Source organism: Neovison vison, chromosome 14, assembly GCF_020171115.1.
Source record: "Neovison vison isolate M4711 chromosome 14, ASM_NN_V1, whole genome shotgun sequence".
NCBI lineage: Eukaryota > Metazoa > Chordata > Mammalia > Carnivora > Mustelidae > Neogale > Neogale vison.
The window spans coordinates 38,633,024-38,654,971 of NC_058104.1; the positions used below are offsets into that span (position 1 = coordinate 38,633,024).

Consider the following 21,948-nt stretch of genomic DNA (forward strand, 5'->3'; position numbering starts at 1 on the left):
CATAGTGGCCAATAGTGTCTCAGAAGAAATCCCCAGGAGTGGAGAACCTGAGGAACAGGATCAAGACAAAGAAAACCTTTAGTTATGGCACAGCCCTTCCTAAGCAGAGATGACCGGCCGGAAGGCCAGGAGGACACAAGTCTTACCAAGTTCTTCCTTTTCTTTGAGCAGTAAATTGGCAGCGGAATGACAGTATCGGGTGATGGTCAAGTGCACACTTTTTTCCGAGTCCAGTTGTACTGGGTTCCTGAAGCACCCTGATGCTGTTTTCTCGCCTGTGACATGGGGAAAGTCACAGCTCCCGCCACACAGGGCAACACTGGGCGCGTGTAATGTGAACCAATACGAAGCATTTGCACAAAGCCCCACCCATGCTAAGCTCTAGCTTTGTTTCCCAAACTCCTCCGAGCTTGGGAAACCGTGTGAGTTATAAATAAATACAATTTCCCTGTCTGTGCCCAGACCCTCCTGAATCATCATCTCCAAGGGAGGAATTAGGGAATCTCTCTGAAACCAAATACCGTCCACGGAATCTTAGGAGCTGGTGAGTTTGGGAAAGATCAATCAGGGTTAAATTAAGCAGCTGCTGTTCTCACCCCTGGGTGACGAGATGATGGATGTCAGAGTTAAAGGCCAGTTGCTAGCCTCGCACTCACTCACTCAGTCAACACAAGTGCCCCGAGCACCCACCCGATGCCCCGCCCCGTGTTCGGTGCCGGGGGCCACCGCAGGGACAAGACAGACTCAGGCTGCCCGTGCAGGCGCCTGAAACCGGCCCTTACCCTCGGACCCTCTGCACATCTGCATAACTGGGTGGGTGGGTGGGGCGGCGAGCAAGGGAATTAGTGCTTAGTCCGCGGGAAGAGAGGCTCCAGGGGGTGGACGGCAAAGCTGTGTGTCCCCGCAGGCTGCGAGCCAGGAGGGTGGGTATTTCGGGGTCACGGAATGTGGGACCCGGAGGCCCCTGGCCTCCATTCCTGCCTCCTATCCAGCTCACGTCCTCCCAGAGCCAGACGTCAGAATCTCCCCCATGAGGTCTGTACTACTGCACCCGTTTTACCGACAGGAAACAAAGACTCCGCGCAGAGACGGGTCACGCGGGCGCCCCACTCGCGAGGGGCTCCCAAGTCCGTCTCTCTCCGCCTGGCCGTAGGGTCTCCTCATACCTCCAGCGGCGGCTCAACGGCCGCCAGATCTCTCGCCAGACCCGCGCAGAAGGTCGGACTCTACGGACGCTCCCCCGCAGGCCGCGCCAGGGCGGCCGGCAGCCTCCCTCGGAACCCGGCTTAGCCCTCCCGGCCTCCCACGCCAGGCGCAAGCAGCACTCGCCGCGCTGGGAACTACAACGCCCATGAGCCTGCGGGGCGCCGCGGCGCGACGGGACGCGTCACGTCACTCCCCCGCGCCGCCGCCGCCGCCGGAGACGGTCGCTTCGCCCCCGTCAGTCCGCGAAGCCCGAGCGCGCCGTGGAAACCGTCTCCCTCCCGGCCCGCCCCGCGAGACGCCAGCCCCTTCCGCCGTCGTCTTCGGTTCCGCGCCCGGAAGTCGTACGACGGCCATCAAAAGTGGAGGCTAGAGGGACCCAGACTTGCCCTCCAGACCGTCACTTCCGCCGGAAATGACCTCCAGTCGCCCGTGCCCTTTCCTTCTTGCACGCGCGGGCGCCCGGGGCCGGGTGCGCGGGGCGCGAGGGCGACCACCATGGCGGCCACGACCCTGCTGCGCGCGACGCCCCTCTTGAGCGGTGAGAGGGCGGGGAAGGCAGTGGCGGCGCGGGGCCGCGTGGGGGTCGGCGCGAGCGGCCGGGCTCGGACCGGCGCCCTGATTCCAGGCCTCTGCCCCGGCAGGTCTCGGGACCGGCCCGGCTCCGCTGCTGCAGGGCCTCTTGCGGCCGCTGAGGGCCCCGGCGCTGCCCAGCTTGTGCCGTGGGCTGGCCGTGGAGGCCAAGAAGACCTACGTGCGCGACAAGCCGCATGTGAACGTGGGCACCATCGGCCATGTGGACCACGGCAAGACCACGCTGACCGCGGCCATCACGAAGAGTAAGCGGGGGTGGGTCGGGGGCGTCCGGAAGCGCCCGCTCGGCTGGCGGGACCTGGGGCCCCCGCGGCGGGCTGGACGGTGCAGGGAACCCATTCCCCGGACGTGAAGGACTTGGTGATGCAGGAGCTGGGGAGCCCGAACGGCCTCCTAGCCGTGGCTAGTGCCCTGTAAGCCGAGGCTTTATCCTAGGGAAGTCGCAGGGCTGGACTTTCGTATTTCCTTCTGAACCCGCTGCGGAACCAAGGGAGGGGGTCACGGGCACCGTGTTCTCCTAGCCCTGGTTTGCGTAGTAGGTGGGAGGGGCCGGGTGTGGCCTGCCTACCTCTGGAACGGCACCTGCAAAGCTTATCCTCCTTCCCCGTAGTTTTAGCAGAGGGAGGGGGAGCCAAATTTAAGAAATACGAAGAGATTGACAACGCCCCGGAGGAGCGAGCCCGCGGAATCACGATTAATGCAGCTCACGTGGAGTATAGCACTGCAGCCCGCCACTATGCCCACACAGACTGCCCGGGTCATGCGGATTACGTTAAGGTGAGAGAATTGCTGGGTACGGGGCCAGGGAAATGTTGGGTTTGTGCAGGAGTTAGGACACTCAAGGTGCATGCGTTGAGGTCTCGGATTTCGGGGCTTGACCACTCCCAGTGGGTGGTAAGGAGACGGCCGAGGAAGGTGGGCCTCAGCTGCTGTGCTTGGCTGGATGGATGCGGAGCTGAGGAGGTCCTTACACTAGGCTGTTTCCTGTCCTCCTCCCCAGAATATGATCACGGGCACCGCCCCCCTCGATGGCTGCATCCTGGTGGTGGCGGCCAATGATGGCCCTATGCCCCAGACCCGAGAGCACCTGTTACTGGCCAGACAGGTACTCAGAGCCCAGGGAGGGGTGGAAGGAGGAAGAGTGGGGAGCTGGTCCATGGAGGACACGCTGCTTCCTCCTTGCCATCCACAGATTGGAGTGGAGCATGTCGTGGTGTACGTGAACAAGGCAGATGCTGTCCAGGACTCCGAGATGGTGGAGCTGGTGGAGCTGGAGATCCGGGAACTGCTCACTGAGTTTGGCTACAAAGGGGAGGAGACCCCGGTCATCGTAGGCTCTGCCCTCTGTGCCCTTGAGGTGAAGGCAGGGTCACGCAGGGGCTGTTCCAGGCAGAGGATGGGGCTGGATGGGCATCCAGAGTTCTGCTCCGAGCCTGGGGAGTGTCTCTTAGGAGGAGGAGCAGAATGAAAACTTCAGGGTCCTGTCACTTCCCCCCACAGCAACGTGACCCTGAGCTGGGCGTGAAGTCTGTGCAGAAGCTGCTGGATGCCGTGGACACTTACATCCCAGTACCCACCCGAGACCTGGAGAAGCCTTTCCTGCTGCCTGTAGAGTCCATTTACTCCATTCCTGGTGAGGACCGTGTTCACTTGCACCCGTCTCTAGCTATATAGCCTGACCCAGTGTCCCTCATGTACTACTTCCTGTCCTTTCTTTCCAGGCCGGGGCACGGTGGTGACAGGTACACTGGAGCGTGGCATCTTGAAGAAGGGAGATGAGTGTGAGTTCCTGGGACATAGCAAGAACATTCGCTCTGTGGTGACAGGTACAGAAAAGACGCTTTGGGACCCAGGGGCTGGCTTCAGGATTTCCCTTTGCAGATCCTTTGCGCCTTCCTCTGCCCTACATCCTCCTCCCTTGTCTCGCCTCTTTCCTCCTAGGCATTGAGATGTTCCACAAGAGTCTGGAGAGGGCAGAGGCAGGCGACAACCTTGGAGCCCTGGTCCGAGGCTTGAAGCGAGAGGACCTAAGGCGTGGCCTGGTCATGGCCAAGCCCGGGTCCATCCAGCCGCACCAGAAGGTGGAGGCACAGGTGAGGGCTCCAGGTGATGGGCGGCGCGGAGCCAGGCTGTTGCGTGCAGAGGCAGCGTCCCCAGCCGGGCACAGTTTCACCCTCGTTGCTCCCTTCCAGGTTTATATCCTCAGCAAGGAGGAGGGCGGCCGCCACAAGCCTTTTGTGTCCCACTTCATGCCGGTCATGTTCTCCCTGACTTGGGACATGGCCTGTCGGGTCATCCTGCCGCCAGGGAAGGTATGGTGGGCACAGGGAACGTGAAGGAGTCGAAGAGACCCTCTTTGTGCCGGCTCCCCTCGCGCCCAATCACAGATGTGACCGCGTGGGTGACTGTCCGGTGACTGGCGCAGGTGGAGCTAGTGCCGGGAAGGTCTGGCTGGGTGGGTTTGGGGGAGGGAGTCTCCACCCAGTATTCCCGGGGCTGAAGTAGGCGACACACCACCCGTGTTAGAGTTTACCCACAGGAAGCGCTCCCAGAAGGGCAGTCTCCCAGTTGAGAGCTCCACTGAACACGGTGGCTCGGGAAGTTGTGTGACTAAGAAAACTGCACGACCCATAGGTTCCTTGACTTTGTTTTCAAGAGCGAGCGTTAGGAACGCCCGTCACAAGTTCTCTCCTGTCTTCACGTGGACTGTCGCGTCGGTCCGGCAGCGGGGTCTCCGGAAAGCATCTCCCTGGTGCAGTTCAGTGTAGTTAACATCCATTCCTTAACTTGGAACCTTGGTAGGCAGCAAACAGTTGGGCAGGTGCCCTGAGGGCCGTGCACGAACCCTCTCTTTTCCGCCGCCAGGAGCTTGCCATGCCCGGGGAGGACCTGAAGGTCAGCCTTATCTTGCGGCAGCCCATGATCTTAGAAAAAGGCCAGCGTTTCACCCTGCGCGATGGCAACCGGACCATTGGCACTGGCCTTGTCACTGAGACGCCGGCGATGACCGAGGAAGACAAGAACCTCAAGTGGAGTTGAGTCTGGACTCGAATCAGACTCTGCTGTGGAAGGCTGCACCGGCTGGCGCTGTCGCCTGCTACTGCTGCTGCCCCTCCCCAGGGCACGGGCTGCAGCCCAGCCAAGCACTAGACTGACCCTTCCCCTGGTCAGGAGGGGCCCCGGGGCCTGCTGGGTGAGGTAGGTCAATAAACTGTTCTGTGAATAGTGAGGGGCGTTGTGTGCTTTGTCTGAGCTGGAGAGGATGGGGGTAGGAACGTGGAGCATGGGACGCATCCCGGCTTCTCTGTGATACCGTCTGGAAAAGCTCCGGTCTTCCAGCGGGCCGCACTGCTCTGACCACGTGAGGAAGCTGGTCTAGTGAAGTCGGTGTGGCTGCCTCACGAAACACTGGTTGGACCGTTGGCTGTCCTGGGGGGGAAACTGGGGACTTGACCGCAGAGCAAGCATGGGTTCCGCTGCGACGCCAACCCCACCTCCTGTCCTCAGTGGTTTGGAAGCCTGTTCATGCCCACCTCCCCTTGTCTGAGGCTCTAGGACACTGGGAACCGCGTCTCACCTCTAGAGCCAACAGCCAGCACTTGGTGAGGACCCTGGTTTTAGTAAGTCCGTTTCTGGGCTCCATGGTGATTCCAGACACGAAGCGAGAAGTTGCAAACTGAAGTGTGCATTTTGAACACATCCTGAGATTTAAAATTAAGGACTGGATCAGATGTGTAGGGAGTAAAATGCTGAATAGGGGTTTTATAAAAACTTGAACTTGACTGGCCAGGACGCTGACCCCAAACAAAAAAAGGTGAACTTTTAGCAGGGATTAACCAGCACCCCTTTCAACCTCGCTTCCTAATAAATGAGCACACTCCGCACGGGCCAGCCATCCGGAGTGGGGGGGCTCTTAGGCCCGACCCGAGAGCTGTTCTGAGTCGGTCAAATCTGTGGCTTCATAGCAGAGGCAGAAAAGTGGGCTCAAGAAAGGGACAGAAGAGCTTCACAAATAAGAACTGTCCAGCAATAGGGCAGTTCTGCTTTACTCTCCTTAGCGTCTGAGGCGAGGCCAGGTTTTGAGAGATTCCTAAGACCCTCTCCTGAGCCTCAGGACCAGGTCTCAGGCGGTCTCCACCTGCTCCGGACACATCCCGAGCCCAGCTGGCTTCCCCGCTGCTGCTTTCTCCATCACCGCCCCCCGGATCCAGCTCCATCCTCCAGGAGAGCTCCACAACCTTGCACGCCTGTTCCCGATTGCCAGTGCAGAAGCTGCCCCCACCACCTCAGCATACCCACCCATTACCACGCCTTAAACCCTCATCCCAAGTCTGTGTAACCTTCACTTTTCCTGCCCTGCTGTCTACCCATTTTCTCTGGCTTTGGTCCCAGCTGAAACATCCTCACCTAACCGCGAGTACCAGCCCCATCCCCTGGATGCCCTAAGGGGGAAATGACCTTCACTTAGGAAATGCAGTAAAAACTGCAACCGGTATCCTTGGAAATAACCAAACGCTTCTGCGATGTGTTGTTTCACATCCCACACCTGGCACTTTGTGCCATTTAGCCCCTGGTTCAGCTCTTGCTCCCCTAAACCAGGCTCCGCCCAGAGGTCTCCCCTCTGCTAGTGGCTTAGTCTGCAGCACCCACCTGCACACACCTTTGTGTGCAGGCCTTTGTTTCCAGGGGCCAAAACCACTCAGCAGCTTCTTGGTGCAGGGAGGTTAAGGAGGTTAAAGAAATTCATGAAGTACTTACACTAGCAATAAAAACCTGAAACTGCACCTGACGAGGAGACCGGCAGCAAGGGGAGAGCGAAGTTCCCGGGAAGCTGGGGCGTGTGGCAGTGACCGGGCACAAGCGCCCTCGGGCTGCCCGCCGCGCTTCCCTGCTGTCGGGGCCGACCCGGGCCTCCCGACACCGGACAGCTACCGTCTTACTCGGTTCTCCAGAGGAAACCAGAGTCAGGTTAAGTTAGTTTAAAATTTTATTTTTTTTAACTTTTTTTTTTTTTTTAATATTTTTATGTAATAAAAAGTAAAAGTCCTTGTCCAACCATCCTTGTGGGGCATCTGTCTGTCTGTCTCTCACGCAGGTCACTCAAGTTAATGGGGAAGAAAGAAACAGGGGGCCCAAGTCTGAGGTTATAAATAATAGAAAATAAAAGATCTTCCATCTCCAGCGGGGAATAGACGAGGACAGGAGGGCAAGATGGGGTGGGGAGGGGCAGGGGCAGGGCAGGAACCCCCCACCCCCGCTGGACCCTGGCCCTGCCCACTCTGAGGCCCCTCCCCTTCAAGGTGCTTGGCAGGAGTTCCCCAGCTCCCCCGGGGGGGGGAAAGGGGGGATTGGGGGGGCTGGGACTGGTCCGAGCTGCTGGGGGAAGAGACATAGATCACTCTTCCCTCCACTCATGGAGGTCTCAGGTCGCGGCCAGGACAATCTTCAGTTCCCCGGGGGGTGGAAGGGGAGCTGCTGGGAGGGATGAGATTGAACTGGTTGGAGGGGAAAGAGAAGAGAGCAGGAGCATTAGAACCCAAGCAGCTGTCCCTTCATCCAATGCCGTCCAGTGTGGGGTGCGGGGGGAGTGTCTGGGTAGGAGCGGCCTCCTCAAGGTGTCTCACGGGGCTGTCGGAAGCACAGATCAATCGCTGTTTCCCAGTGAGCCATAGCCCTTACTCGTGCGCCCAGCTCAGCCCCCCACACCCCAGCCTGGCCCTGTCTGCTGCGCTGACCTTACCTCGGCTAAGTCAGGAGACAGTCGGGGTCACTGAGAGCTGGGGAGGCAGTGGGGAGGGGGGCTGCTGGATCACAACTGAGCGAGGACGGAGGGAAGCAAAGGACAGAGCCAGGAGCAAGCCCCTGGCGGCGGCGACTGTGGCTTCTGCCCACCCTACATACTTCACAGACAGGTGCAGGTCGGCGGGCGCCCTGTGGGACAGCCCTGCCTCCACGACCCCTCACTCCCCTCCCAGAACCCGTGCATCCTGCCCCACCTGCAGCCCGTCAGCTCTTCCATGCCATATTCCCCCAGCTAACGAGAACTCACGAATCCTGTCATCGGCTCCTCCTGGAAATCCAGGCGCCTGGCCAGGCTGCTCACCTTGGGGGTGTCCGATGTAGGGGTAGGGTGAGGGTGTGGAAGCTGAGAGTGCAGGCACCCCACTCTGGGGCACCGCGCCTTGGGGGGGGCCCCCATGGCTCTGGGGTGGGTGCAGCAGCATCACCTGGGGCGGGTGGGGAGCCCCAGGGTGAGGGGGCGGGGCTGCTGTGATTCCAGTTTGGACATGGGCCTGCAACGAACAAAACACACCCGCGAGCACCCCAGAAGCTGGACGTGGGCTCCGAGAATCCCGGCGTTAGGAGCACTCAGGAAGGAGCACCAAGGAGTCCGAAAACAGGACAGCCCCAGGAAGCAGGTCCCTCGGGTTCTTACCTGGGTAACGTGGGCCATGTTGGTGAAGCCGTGGGGCAGCTGCTGGTGGGCATGGATGGCATACACAGCGGCTGGCTGGGGGAAGCTGCTCTGAGGGGACTGGGCAGACGGTCCCGGTGGCAGAGAAGGCGGCGTGCCTGTCAGGGCCCCTGGGTGGTACAGATTCTGCTGTGGCTGTCCACTGCCCAGGTGTGGGGCCTGCCCCGCCTGGTGCTGTCAGGGGGAGGGGAAGGGTGAGTGCCTCCCCAGTCCTCAGGTACCAGGCCTACCACCCACCGAGCCCGGTCCTCTCCCACTGGGGGACGACCCAACTCCATCCCCCTCTTCCAGCCACCCGTTCCTGCCCCGACCGCGCGGCTCTCCCGCGGCAGGCACCTGGACGGGACTGGGGGCCGCGTGCTGCGGCTGCGGCTGGCTCCCAGTGGGCGTGGCGGCCGGCTGCGGCTGGTGCGCATGGAGCTGCGTGGCGTGGTGTGGGTAGGACTGGTGGACGGTGGCTGCGGCGGGGAGAGGGGCAATCAGTGCTGAGCATACCAGCCGGGGCTACGGAGCAAGGTCTGAGGAGGAGGGCACAGAACTCACCATAGAGGGCCTGGGGGGTGGGCTGCTCTGCGGAAGGGTACTGAGGGGTGGAGGACGAGACGATGGCCTGGGGATGGCTCCCCGACGCCAGCATGCGTGGGCTGCTCTGAAGCATGGGGGCAAACACCGGCTGGAAGGGCAAGGAGAGAGGCGGTCGGACATCCTGCTGCCTGGGAACCCGTGCGCAGCACTACGCGGTCCTGGTCACAACCACCCGGTCTCCGGCCACGACGACCCCAGCCAGCAGATGCCACGTCATCTCTACTTCAGATGCCAGCGGTGCCTTGCTACAGGTCCTCCCAGAGGCAGGACAGAAGCCCGAGTCTGGCTGACGAACACAGGGGACCCTCCCCTCCGTCCTCCGGCCCCAACACCATCCCCCGCCTCAGGCACCTGCGAGGGGTAGTGGGCCATGGGCTGCATCATGGCGGGCTGGCCGGGGAACTGCTGCGGGCTGTAAGGGATGTAGGAAGAGTACGGCGTGGCAGCCACCAGAGGTGGGCCGGCGGCGGCGGCGGCCTGCATCATCGGAGGGGCTGAGGCTGGCTGGTGCTGGTCCGAGCGCTGGGGGGGCAGGGAGCCTGGCGTGTGAGGGAACAAGGACCGAGCTCAAGCTCCATCTGCCAGGACGCAACCAGGCAGCTCTGCTGACCAGCCCTGCCAGCTCTGCTCACCTTTTGCTCCCCGGTATTTGCCCTGCTGTCCAGGCACAGAATTGGATACAGGGTACGGATACATCTGAGGGGCCTAGGGATGAGAACACAGGCCAAGTTGCACAGCCAGCTCACAAAGAACCTGAACAGGCCTGACCTGGTCCTCAGCCGCTCCGCCCAGCCTCTTCGCCTGGAGCTGCTCAGCCCCTCCCCTCACCTGAACAGCTGGTCCCATATGGATCTGAGGTATGTAGGAAATGTACTGGGGGCTGTACAGCCCACTCTGGCCTGCTGTCAGCACCGGGATGGAGGGAGTAGAGTGAGTCCGGGGCCCCGGAGAAGTGGGGGTACTGGTGGATTTATTCTGTAAGAGACAAGGTGGGGACACCAAGTTTGGTTTCCGTCCGCCTCTCCTGTGCCTGAGAGAGCAGCAGAGCAGAGTGCTGCCTGCCAGACACGTTCCACCCGGCGTCCTGGTTAAGCCTTCCACTGGGGCCCCTGGGACAGGTACTCAACAAATTTTAGGTAAGGAAACCAAGAGAGAAAAGTTAAATGGCTTGACCGTGATCAGCAAGCTTTTTTTAAGTACAAGAGGTTCAAGCCAAATCGGGGGCCTGAATGAATCCCGTGCTCACAACCACCCCAACCTATGCTCCCCAAGCTGAATGCTAAACCTCAGGGAGAAACAGGTAACACTCACCAGACACACCATGACCCCTCACCCCCAAGGGACACCCGTCCTCCCCAGAGCGGGCCAACAGCCAGAGAGCCTCCCTGTGCTCTGTCACCCCACTTGCAAGCCTCCCTCGGGGAAACCAGTCCTCACTGCCCATCCCGTCTCACCACAGACAGCAGAGGCTTTGTGGGATTGAACTCCTTGGCATTGGGGTTCAGTGTTGACTTCTTCACTTGTCTGAGAGAAAAAGAAAGTCAGTCCGCGTGGCTTGCTCTCTCCCCACCTGACACGCCCCAGCTCCCCACCGACTCACTCAGCAACTGGGCCCTCATCCTTGTCGTCTCCCTTGATGAGGCCCACCGGGGGGCTGCCAGTTTGGCTTGGGCAAGGTGGCGGGGGCTGCTCTGGGCCCTCCGTGCCTCCCGCCGGCGGCAGTGGTGGCTTGTCCTCCTTATCTGATACGGACTCTGTCTTCGAGGAGACTGGGGACCCCATTGGCTCTGAAGTCAACAGACCATCAACCTCCTTCTCTTTTCCTTTGGCCTCCTCCTTTAAGATCCGGGGAGGAAAAGGATCCAGGCTGGTCTCAGGGGAGCTACTGGGCTGCAGCTGGAAGGAGAGAGGCACACATACAGTCCCCAGACAGTCCAGACCCCAGGCTTGGCCTCCCTTCTTGCATCTGTGCTCGCTCATCTCTTCAAAGCCACCCGGTCCCAGTCCTGCGCGGCTTCTCTGAGCCCCCTCCCCCCCCTCATCCTAACACTCCACATCCCATACTCCACTCACCTTAAACTGGGCCCCAAATTTCCTCAGTTCTTCCAGTTGAAAGCGTTTCTGTTCATTCTGAAGGCCAGGAACTATAAGAAACAGGGAAAAGAGGAGGAAACACACTTTTCTTAGAAAGTGGTGGTACAATGCCAGCACCCAAACGACAACGGGGGGGGGGGGACTAGAGAACTCAAATTACACAACTGACAAGGCACTGTTTCTGAACCCCCACACTTATTACTAATTAAAGTGCTCCCCTCATCACACCTCAGAAAAACAAAAACAAAAGAAAGGGGGCGCCTGGGTGGCTCAGTCAGTTAACCATCTGCTTTCGGCTCCGGTCATGATTTTGGGGTCCTGGGATCGAGTGCCCACTGGGCTCCCTGCTTAGCTAGCAGGGAACCTGCTTCTCCCTTTTCCCCTGCTGCTCCCCATTTGTACCCACTCTGTCAAATAAATAAAATCTTTTTTTTTTTTTTTTTAAAGATTTTATTTATTTGTCAGAGAGAGAGAGGGAGAGAGCGAGCACAGGCAGGCAGAGCGGCAGGCAGAGGCAGAGGGAGAAGCAGGCTCCCTGCCGAGCAAGGAGCCCGATGTGGGACTCGATCCCAGGACGCCGGGATCATGACCTGAGCCGAAGGCAGCTGCTTAACCCACTGAGCCACCCAGGCGTCCCCAAATAAATAAAATCTTAAATAAAACAACAAAAACCAACCCCCCCCCAAGCAACTCTCACCTTTCCCAGCTATCCGGGACAGCTCCTGGGACTCCAGCGTTCTCCCAGGTTCCTTGGCTGCAAGTTCTTTTACTGAGCAAGAAGAGACATATGCCTGAAGGTCCTTCTGTCCAGAACCACACTTCATATTGTCCACAAGCCCTCAACTACCTGATTCTTACCATCTGTGGGGGCCAATGAGATCTTTGGAGAAGCAGGGGAAATGGAGCCGACTCCAGGATCCACAACCGATGATGTCACAGGGATGGAAGCTGAAGAGGTCGGTACTGCTGAGCCCATGGGGGCATCAGGACAGGAAGCTGAGATTGGGGCAGGAGCAGCCGACTTGGGAGAGCGCGGGGGGTACATCCGGCCCACTGGAAGGAAAGGGAAAGCTGTATGATGGTTACTGCTGTTCGGGGAGTAAGAGGCACAGGGAACCCACTAGAAAGACCGAGGAAAGTTTATCCCCTTTCTTACATGCAAGGTCACAAACCTACGTGCCCAAAAGAGCAAGGCAGATAACATAAGCGGGTAAGATACATTCACAGGCAGCATAAAAGACTGGAATATTTACAGAGACACTCACAACATAGTCCAGCAAACTAGTGTTTGCAGAACTTTCTCTATTTCCAAAGAAACTGGGGATTTTCTATGCCTCCTGTTTCAAAATGTTGACAACTAAAAAGATGCCTTTTTTTTTTTTTTGGAAGTAAGCTCTGCGCCCAATGTGGGGCTTGAACTCCCGACCCTAAGATCTAGAGTCGCCTGCTCCACAGACTGAGCCCACCAGGCGCCCTGATTACTAATAAACAAAAGACATGCGCCAGCCGGCACAGCCCATGGACAGCTGTGCCAGCGCTGCTACATTGAGGGAAACAAATTCTTCCCTTAAAAGCGTAAATCCAACCTCCCCCCAAACATCTCTTTTATTTTAAAACTGTCTCCCATCCCAGCATTCCAACAACTAACATTTACAGTTCCCCAAGAACTTCTATTTCCTCATGTAACACTGCTGGAATTTTACCTGCCGGAGGAGGTGCCACAGGAGCTTCTCCAGAAGGCCTACTGCTGGCTGAAGACAGAGTCTTGGCACCACCTCTCAGGGGCCGCTGGGCCTTAGGGGACATGCGGGAAGGGCCTAATTTTTTTTTTTTAAGACGGGAAAAAAGAGGCAGAGTAGCTGCTATTACATTATCACCAACGCGTCCCCCTTCCAGACCGCCCAGCCTTTCAATGACCCTTCCTGCTGCCTTCCCATCCTCTTCCCCACCCCCCAACGAAAGCCCGCTTCAGAACTCACCTCCGTTGATACCACGTGTCTCAGAACCCGGGCCGGGGCTGCTACTGTCAAGGTGGTGAGGGCCACGAGGTGGCAAAGAGCTAAGGCCAGGCCGGCCACCCCGGGAACTACTGCATCGAACTCCTCCCCGTGGACCTTCCCGAACTCGCTGGGGTAGAGGGATGTACTTTCCCTCCCTAGGGGGAGAGTTCAAGTAAGGTCAATTACCCACACGTTTTGGAAAAATGAAGCCTTTCCTTCTAAAGTGCATGTACACGCACACACAGGCACGCACAGGCACGGACACACACACACACACGCTCCAGCTCTCTGCACTATCCCCACATTAAGATCTATTCTGGTTAAATGTTCTGTAGTTAGAGGCTTATGACCTTTTGTGTCAACCCTGACCTGACCAACCTGGTCAAAGTTTTACAATTCTACCACTCCTGACCTATGAGAGCAGGAGTATCAAGTGGTAGTTCAAGGTATAGCTTTTACATGTCACTAAATAGTGGGTATGCTTTTTGGTTTTTTTGTTTTTTTAAAAAAGATTTTATTTATTTGACAGAGATCACAAGTAGACAGAGAGACAAGTAGAGAGAGAGGGGGAAGCAGGTTTCCCACCAAGCACGAGCCTGGGATCATGACCTGAGCTGAAGGCAGAGGCTTTAACCCGAGCCACCCAGGGGCTCCTAATTTTGTTTTTATAAAGGGAGAAATGAAGGCATACTTATGAATGAATATACATAAGAAAAGAAGACTATCAAAACTCAAAAAAATTTTTTTCTACCATAGGCTTTAGCTTGGTTACCTTGGACAAACTACTTATCTGCTCTAAGCCTCAGTTCTTAAACCTGAAAATTGGGAATAACTCTGTGCCAACCTACATTTACATGGCCATGAAGGTTAAACAGGAGTGTACAAGGATCTTGGCCCAAGCCCTGGCCTGTACACAGCCCCAGACAGAGCAGGCCGCCCCCAGCAATCACCTTGATGCCAAGCTGGGGCTCTCCCGTCCTGAACCCTGCCGCTGGACTGCACTGTGCTTCTCCTCCTCTGTCCGCCCATCATCGTTCTCCATGGCGATCCGCAGGCGGTACTGGGGGCTTGATTCAATCTCCCGAGCCAACTGGGCTGCACGCAGCTCCCGCTGACGAAACTCTTCTGAGTTGTCCTTCTCCAAGGGCACCCTGAAAGGACCACCACAGACCACCACCCCAGTGCCAGGGACAAGAGAAGAAAAAGGAGAAACATCTTTGAGTCCCACCAGTAGCGCAGGTGTGCAGATGTTTAGCCTCTTCAACAACTCAGCGTGCATTTAACGGGCAATCTATGAGGGCTCACGTCGGGCAACAAGGCCGATCTCTGAAGCAGGGTACTTATACTCGTATGTAAGTACGTTTTAAGTTCTAGAGGAAAAGAATGGGTGAACGGACGAGAAAGCAGCTAATTCTACCCATGAGATGGCCTGGTATTTTGAGGGGACAATGACAAAGGAGGACCAGAAGTGGGGAGAGGGCAACCTGGACACCCAGAAAAGCATGAACACATGCCACAACCCCATGCCTCAAATTACACCATCTGGGAAGTACCAAGAGACTCACGTGTAAGAAGACAGACTGCTGTCATATGTAGTCTTCACACCATAGTTCTCCTCGTTGAACTTGAACATTTCGTTGGGGTCCCATCCGTTGGACTAAGGAGGGAGGAAGGAGAATGTTTTAAAACGCAGTAAGGAAAGCAGCAATGACCCGTCATTCTCCCCCACAAGGTTGAAAAACACACAAATCTGACCAAACCCAGAGTGGAAAATAAGAACAAGGGTGGCAGAAATATAAACTAGTACTTCCAATTGTAGTACAGACAGACTGGCACCCACTAGTAAAACCAAAGTCTTAAGACCTGATGAGTCCATTTACAGGTTTACGTTCTAGAAAATTTTGGTATTATGTTACATGGGGACATAGTCTAAAGTTCAGTAAGGCACTATTTTTAATAGCAAAATAATGGTAACAAATACCTATCAATAAGGAAAAGGATAAATACATTTGACTGTTATTTATAAACCCATAGATATATGTAGAACTTGACAAAACAGGTGAAAGCAATGACTGGATCTATATACCAATATGAAAAAAAATCAAAAACAAGAATCAGGGAAGGTAAATTCTTTTTTGGAGGGGAAGGTAAAATTCTTGTGCAAGTTAAATATACCACAATACTGCATTAACTCATGAGAAATCTTAAATGTTTCAAAGTCCTTGTTTTTGGAAGGACATGGGTCTACTGCACAATCCACAATCTTGTCTATGCTTTGCTAAGTTGAAGGGAAAAAAATCTTGAAGCAAATGTTAATAGCTGTCAATTGCAGATGCTGGGAGAATAGGTATTTTTGTTTTGTTCTTTTCTGTAACTTTTCATTTGGAATCGGACAGCCATCAACAGGCCATAGTAAAAAATCCTTTTCCCCGCTCCCCAGAAGCAACTCTTGGTTCCAAGAGTGACATCTCAGTCAGCGACCTGTACTCAGGGAGCAGCATGCCCGGCTCTCAGACAAGGGGCCGTACCATGTCAGACTCCAGGTCATAGTCATCGCTGTTGCTGTCGCCCCCTTCCCAGCGCTGAAGCACCTTTTCTTTGTGCTCCCCATTCACCTTCGAGTTCATGGCAATGGCTGAATCAGTGAACTTATCTGTGGGGGTAGAATCGAAGATCAGGAGTCAGCGGATTATTCCACAGCCTCTTCCAACATCCCCACCCCCAGGAAGTAGTTGGGAAGCAAAGGAAAATGTGGGTCAGGGTTGGGGGAGAGGTAGGGTGTGGGTGGTACAGCACAAGAAGCTTCGTCTTAACAGTTCAAGAGGACCAGGGCGCCTGGGTGGCTCAGTTGGTTAAGCGACTGCTTTCAGCTCGGATCAAGTCCCAGGCTTGGGCAGGGAGCCCAAGGTATTGGGCTCCCTGCTCCATGGGGAGTCTGCTTCTCCCTGACCTTCTTCCCTCTCATGCTCTCTCTCTCTCATAAATAAATAAAATCTTAAAAAAAAAAAAAAAAAAGAGTTCAAGAGAGCAAAGGAGTTGAAAGCAAAGCAACGGAAACATGAAGGACCCACAACACAGGCCGGAATTCATCCCACTGTATCTTAGACATCAAGACATATTCTCAAGGGCGCCTGGGTGGCTCAGTGGGTTAAGCCGCTGCCTTCGGCTCAGGTCATGATCTCAGGGTCCTGGGATCGAGGCCCGCATCGGGCTCTCTGCTCAGCAGGGAGCCTGCTTCCTCCTCTCTCTCTGCCTGCCTCTCAGCCTGCTTGTGATCTCTCTCTGTCAAATAAATAAATAAAATCTTTAAAAAAAAAAAAAAATAGAAAAAAAAAAAGACATATTCTCAAGAAGAAAAACCTAGGTGTGTGGGTGGCTCAGTCGGTAAAGTGTCTGCCTTCAGCTCAGGTCATATTATCAGGGTCCTGGTACTGAGTCCCAAATTGGGCTCCCTGCTCAGCAGGGAGTCTGCTTCTACCCCTACCCCTCCCCCTTGCTCATATGATCTAATACTCTTGTTCTCTCAGATTAAAAAAAAAGAAAAGAGGAGAAAAACATAGCTCTCCTCCTCAGAAAAAAAAGATGGTAAAGGGGGAAGAAAAAAATTCAAGTCATTATGTAACTGCTCTCTGCCCTCTAGTCTGACATAAAGACCCAATACGATACCTTTAGTAGCATAATTGAAGTCAACATTTCGGAAGTGGACGAGCATGACATCGCTTGGCTTAAACACCATGGTGTCCACAATGTCTTCCCGACGAGGGCCACCTGCTGGCTCAGATGCTTTCCGGTGTACAGCGTCTACTGCTAATTCAAACTAGGAAAGTCCCATTTCCAAACAGTAAAGGGTCAGTATCAAGAAATGTGATGGTAAAAATAGGACTATTTTTCTTTTACCCTTTCTAACCTCATCCCGACATCACACTGTCACACAGTCTTCTCCGCATCAGCCCAGGACTAAGTATTCAATGTTAAAGTATTCAGCCTTCCAATTCCAACCCACATTTCTTACTGCTTCTAGCGCTATTCTGAGACAGGCCTAGAGCAATGAGTAACACAGTGCTGCCCAACCCCATCCACCGCGCGTCTCCAACTAGCCTACTTCATTCTCCTCCCCCTTCATGAAATTCCAAAAATCAGCTAATTTGAGCACACTAACCTTTGAGCTCAGAGTCTTGAAGATACCTTCATAGGTGGTACCATTCTTCACCTTTACATCACAGGTGGAGCCCTGAAAGAGTGGGGAAAAAGAAGAGTCTCCAGCAAACTGGTGCGTTACACTCCTCAAACAAACCAGGGGTTAGATACCCACTTACCACAACAGCTGTAAGAAAATGCAGCATTCTGGAATTGTTGTAGACACCCTCGAACACCTACCAACAACACAGAATTAAATAGCCAGTCAACAGATCACCCTCCTTCTGAATACCCACACTCCACTCACCCACTCTGCATGTGCTGGGTCCCTACTCTTCTAAGCCCAACTGACTATTTGTGCACATGATCTGTCTTGTATGCTACATGGACTTCTGTGCTTTGAGGGTGGGGAGTGGCACTCACCGGTGACTGTGGGGGTCCCTTTCCTGTGCTCTGTCCCCTATGAGAAAGAAAACAAGAAACTAATTAAACACATTTTTAAAAAAGATTTTATTTATTCATTTGACAGTCAGAGATCACAAGTAGGCAGAGAGGCAGGCAGAGGGGGCAGGCTTGGCACCAAGAAGAGAGCTTGATGTAGGGCTCGATCCCAGGACCCTGGGGCCATGACCTGAGTCATGAAGGCAGAATCTTTAACCCACTGAGCCACCCAGGCGCCCCAGTTAAACACATTCTATCCGTCTTATTAACAGTTCATTTCAGAGAATTTGGTATTCTAGAACCACATACCCTGTGAAGATGGCTGATTTCGACTACAAACCAATTATCGACAAGATTTTCAAACTCTCACCTTACAGAAGAAGAAAGGTATAGACTGTAAAAGCCAGTGAACACATTTCCACCAAACGCTACTAAAACAGATCTCAATCAACAATGGTGGTCAGTTCGACACAACCTTCTCACTTTCTCCAAGGCGCCAGGGCCCCGTGCTTCCAAGAAAGCAACGCTACGGTAGTCGTTAGCCAACAAACCACCCTGGACATCAAGGCGAAAGCTCAGGGAACGCGGATTCGGAACCACGTAGCCCAGGCACATCACCTCTCAAACCGAAAAGACAATCATTCTCACCAGCCTTACGCCCCAAACTCTGGGAGGAGGGTGCTCCCTTTACAACCCACCCTCTCGACCTTTTCAAATCATTCAGTGCTACCCACTCCAGGAGGGGTCACCGATCGCCCGCTACCCAGCTCCTCGCTGGCTGATGTAACCGTCGGTTGAGGAGGGCGACGAGGGGGCCGTTAGCGGGGCTGGGGGACAGCGCAGCCGCAAAAGCCATCCACCGGGAGGCCTCGCCCGGTCTGCGCTTGCGCAGTAAAGCCCAAGGGCCTCCCAATCCCCCCTCCCGCGACCAGAACCCACTGCGCCTGCGTGTACCGCCACTCTCGATTCCATTAAGCCACACACAGAAGACAGCGAGCAGGGTGTCCAGCACTCATCCACAAACACCAGGCGAGCCCCTCCACGCACATTCCCAAGCCCTGCCCTGTAGGTTACCCGCGGCTCCCGAATGCCCGGGTCATAAGACAGAGCATCCGCGCGCACGTACGGGAAGAGCGCGCGCGCTGGAGGTTCCCTGCCTGCAGTCCTCCCAGTTGTCCCTCCTTCCGTCCCCCCCGCCCACCCCGCTCCCCTCCTACTGGCCAGACCGGGAAGGAGGAGATAGCAACCCGCTCCCAAGTCCCTCCCTCCCCATTGGGCAAACTGTGGGCCGCGCGCCCCCCTCCATTGGCTGCGGCCGGGGACCCCTTCCCGCAGCTGACTCCCCATTGGCTGAAGCCGGGGACCGCGAGACCCTTCGTGGTAATGGAGCCGGGGACCCCGATCCTCTTCGCCCCCCCAACTCCTCGTTCTGACGGCCCTGGCGGGATGCGCCCCGCCTGCCCGTAAGGCCGGAGCCCCAAGGCCCAACTAGGCTCTGAGAGCTGAGCACGGCCCCCAAATGTCCCGGTGGCAGCCCAGGGACCCTTTCCCTCTGACCTGTTAGGACCAGAGGGGACCCAGCCCGGGCCTCACGGGAGTTCCCCACGCCTCCCGGCGCCCCGCAAAGGTGGCCGGGCTAGGTTCCCGCCTCGCGCGGTGTCCTCGGGTCCCGGCCGCTGGGCCGGAGCCGAGCCGCCCCGCAGCCTCGGCTCCAGCGCCCGGAAACCCACCCCTCCTCACCTGGCGCTGCCGACAGCCGTTGTCCCCGGCCTCTCCTGATGCTGCTGCTGCGGCGGGGGCTGCGGCGCCAAGATGCCCTCGGCTCCCCGGCGGAGCCCACTCCCGGCGGCGGCTGCAGGCCCCAGGCAGGGAGAAGCGGCCGCGGGAGGTCCTGCGGGAGCCGAGGTGGAGGCCAGGGGCCCCGGGAGGCCGCCGTTGGGAGGGCTGGTGCCCCCGGGAGGCCGGCGGGCCACGGCCTGTTGCGTGGGGGGCGGCTGCTGGGGCTGGGAGGTCTGTTGTGGCGGCTGAGGCTTCAACATGATGGCAGCGTCCGGAAGGGGAATTAGGGGGAAGGGAGGGAGAGAGGAGGCCGGGGCTGGGCCCCCGCTGGAGAGCGCGGGAAGCGAGGGGGCTTGGGAAGCCGGGGACCCGCCGTTGGCGGGCGGGGGGAGCCCCGCGATGTCGGGGGTGGATAGAGAAGACCGCGGCGCGAGGCAGCGCCGCGAGGCGGAAGGGGAGGGGGTCTCGCGGGCTGGAGGAAAGCGAGAGGGCGCGAGCCGGCCTGGCGCGCGTGCGCGTCGCCGGGGAAAGGGGAGGAGGAGGAGCGCGCGGGCGGGAGCTCCCGAAGGGGGAGGGGCAGGGCGGAGGGAGCGGCGGCGCGAGATGTCCGCGCGCACCGGGGCAGTTGGCTCCGGGCAGGCGAGGAGAGAATAAGAAGAGGCGAATCTCGCGCCCCTAGCCCTTGGAAGGGAGAAGGAGCAGCGCGGGCGCTCACGCGCGCCGAAGATTTAGGGCCTCTAGGTCTCAAACAGCCCTAGAGGTTGGCTGCCGCTGTCGCTTCACAATGAGCGTGTGAAGCGCCGGGGGAGGAGCCGAAGTAGCCGTGAGGAAGGAAGAACCGGCCGCCCCGCCCTCACCGGTGGCGTAGCGTCGGGATACCTCCGCAGCTGTGTGAGATGTCACGACGTAGCGTGCGGTTCTTCCGCCATCTAGGCGCCCGTGGGCGGAGTCTAAGTGCAAAGAAATCCCGGGTCTAAACACGCGACTGCCCCTCTTAGTCTTACGGTAGATTTCAGGAGAAGCTCCTGTTGACCTTGTCTGCTTCGTATGAAAGACTGATGGACGTTAAAATTACCGGTTTGAAACTCAGCATGCTGCAGATAAATCTATGCTAAATCCGAAATCATTGTAAGCTTCAGTGGTTTAATACCTAATTGGTTTCTCCATGCCCTAGAATGAACCCTTAAACTGTAGTAACAAAGAAACTGAAGGCCAAAGTACCTAAGGTCTAATTGAAAATTCTTCATTCAACTCTGCAATGAAGCCAGCCTTCATGCATTCAAAATTAGCTGGGCATTAGGACATTATGCTAGATGCAACGGACACAACCATAATTCAACCTCTTCCTGCCCTCCCCAAGTTCCAGCTGGTGGTAGGCTCAGACGATTAGATGAGATCTATTAGGTCACCATAGGGCCCCATGAGAGCGGATAGGAGAGACCCCGAATCCAGCGCTGGGTGATGAATTTCTAGGCAGGGGATGTGACAAATTAGGAAAACGTCAGCGTGCCAGAAGTATAAAAGGGGTTGGAATAAATGAGACTGGAGAGGTAAGGAACCTGGGACTTGATTTTAGAGAGACTTGGACATTGTCCTCAAAGTACTGGGGAGCTTGTCGCAGAAAACAAAGAGGTCAGATTTGCATTTTTAGAGATTACTCTTTGCGGTGAGAAGGGAGTAGAGCAATGATGAGTCTGTGTTCTTAATCACAGTGAAACTTCCAATATTTTAATCTCCCTTGGCTCCAGGCATTAGCATTGGAACCCTTCCCAAACCTCTACCACAAACCCGTACATACGTAGGTCTTACTTTATAGGAAGTATTCCTTCAATCCTATCTCACTCCAGGCTTCTATGCTCCTTTTAGGCTTGGCCCCATAATTTACCCTACCTCATTCTAAGAGCTCATTTAATTCTTTCTTCTTGCTTCTGTCAGCTCCCTGTGCGTTGGGATCTCACTTTTACTGTTCCAGCAGTACCTAGCACAATGCGGGTAGCCAATTAAATCCTTGTGACAGGGGCGCCTGGGTGGCTCAGTGGTTTGGGCCTCTGCCTTAGGGTCAGGTCATGGTCTCAGGGTCTTGGGATCGAGCCCCGAATTGGGCTTTCTGCCTGGCAGGGTGCCTGCTCCCCCCATCCTCCGCCTGCTTCTCTGCCTAGTTGAGATCACTCTCTGTGTCAAATAAATAATCTAAAATTTTAAAATGAAAAATAAATCGTTGTGAAGAGAATGGATTTGAGTGGTGTCTTAAAGACCATGTCTCCTGGATGCTTAAGTCACACAATTCAGCGTTCTCCTGGGACTCCCGCCACCTGAGTGCCCTGCCACCTCATTCTGGGTGCTTCTTTCTCCCCCACTCACATTCTGCTCCGACCCTCAAATTCTAAGTTTTAGCCTCATGAAACTCCCACTTCCATGACATACTTTGCTCATTTTCAACTCTTCTTTCACAGGTGCTATTTCTTCACTTACCTTCTCATTCTTCAAGGTCAGGGGTCAGTCCTTTTGAACATCCTGTTACTGATTTGCTCCTCCAGGCTCCCAGAACACTGGGCTGGTTTTGCTCATACGAAGTCTGCGGTTATAAAGGGCAGGGATTATATTTACCCATTTTCCTGTCCTTCATGTCTAGCTCAGTGG

General features: G+C 56.0%; 2 protein-coding genes across 16 annotated transcripts; one reads left to right on the top strand and one right to left on the bottom strand.

Annotated features, from left to right (window-relative positions):
- The first annotated feature begins 1,652 nt into the window (after window positions 1-1,652).
- TUFM (Tu translation elongation factor, mitochondrial) lies at window positions 1,653-5,026 on the top strand. Its single transcript, XM_044233136.1, has 10 exons — window positions 1,653-1,744; window positions 1,848-2,042; window positions 2,408-2,574; window positions 2,798-2,902; window positions 2,990-3,154; window positions 3,298-3,430; window positions 3,519-3,623; window positions 3,739-3,890; window positions 3,990-4,109; window positions 4,663-5,026. The coding sequence occupies exons 1-10, from the start codon at window positions 1,702-1,704 to the stop codon at window positions 4,834-4,836; spliced, it is 1,359 nt and encodes a 452-aa protein (XP_044089071.1). The 5' UTR covers window positions 1,653-1,701; the 3' UTR covers window positions 4,837-5,026.
- Window positions 5,027-6,778: 1,752 nt separating this feature from the next.
- ATXN2L (ataxin 2 like) lies at window positions 6,779-19,742 on the bottom strand. 15 transcript variants are annotated; one of them, XM_044234176.1, is made up of 24 exons: window positions 19,270-19,742; window positions 17,512-17,548; window positions 17,268-17,324; window positions 17,111-17,182; window positions 16,618-16,768; window positions 15,480-15,604; window positions 14,517-14,608; window positions 13,902-14,102; window positions 12,931-13,106; window positions 12,655-12,768; window positions 11,810-12,004; window positions 11,649-11,720; window positions 10,931-11,001; window positions 10,458-10,753; window positions 10,312-10,381; window positions 9,686-9,832; window positions 9,490-9,562; window positions 9,209-9,396; window positions 8,816-8,945; window positions 8,609-8,730; window positions 8,234-8,446; window positions 7,901-8,090; window positions 7,538-7,574; window positions 7,200-7,425 (listed from the first exon to the last, which is right to left on the bottom strand). In XM_044234176.1, exons 1-23 carry the CDS (start codon window positions 19,566-19,568, stop codon window positions 7,543-7,545), a joined length of 3,123 nt encoding a protein of 1,040 aa, XP_044090111.1. In that variant the 5' UTR covers window positions 19,569-19,742; the 3' UTR covers window positions 7,200-7,425; window positions 7,538-7,542. The 15 variants fall into 15 exon arrangements, 11 of the variants coding, with proteins under 11 accessions (XP_044090113.1, XP_044090107.1, XP_044090106.1 ...); XM_044234173.1 differs by having other exon boundaries at window positions 11,810-12,022; XM_044234174.1 differs by having other exon boundaries at window positions 7,219-7,292; window positions 11,810-12,022.
- Between the last annotated feature and the right edge of the window lie 2,206 nt (window positions 19,743-21,948).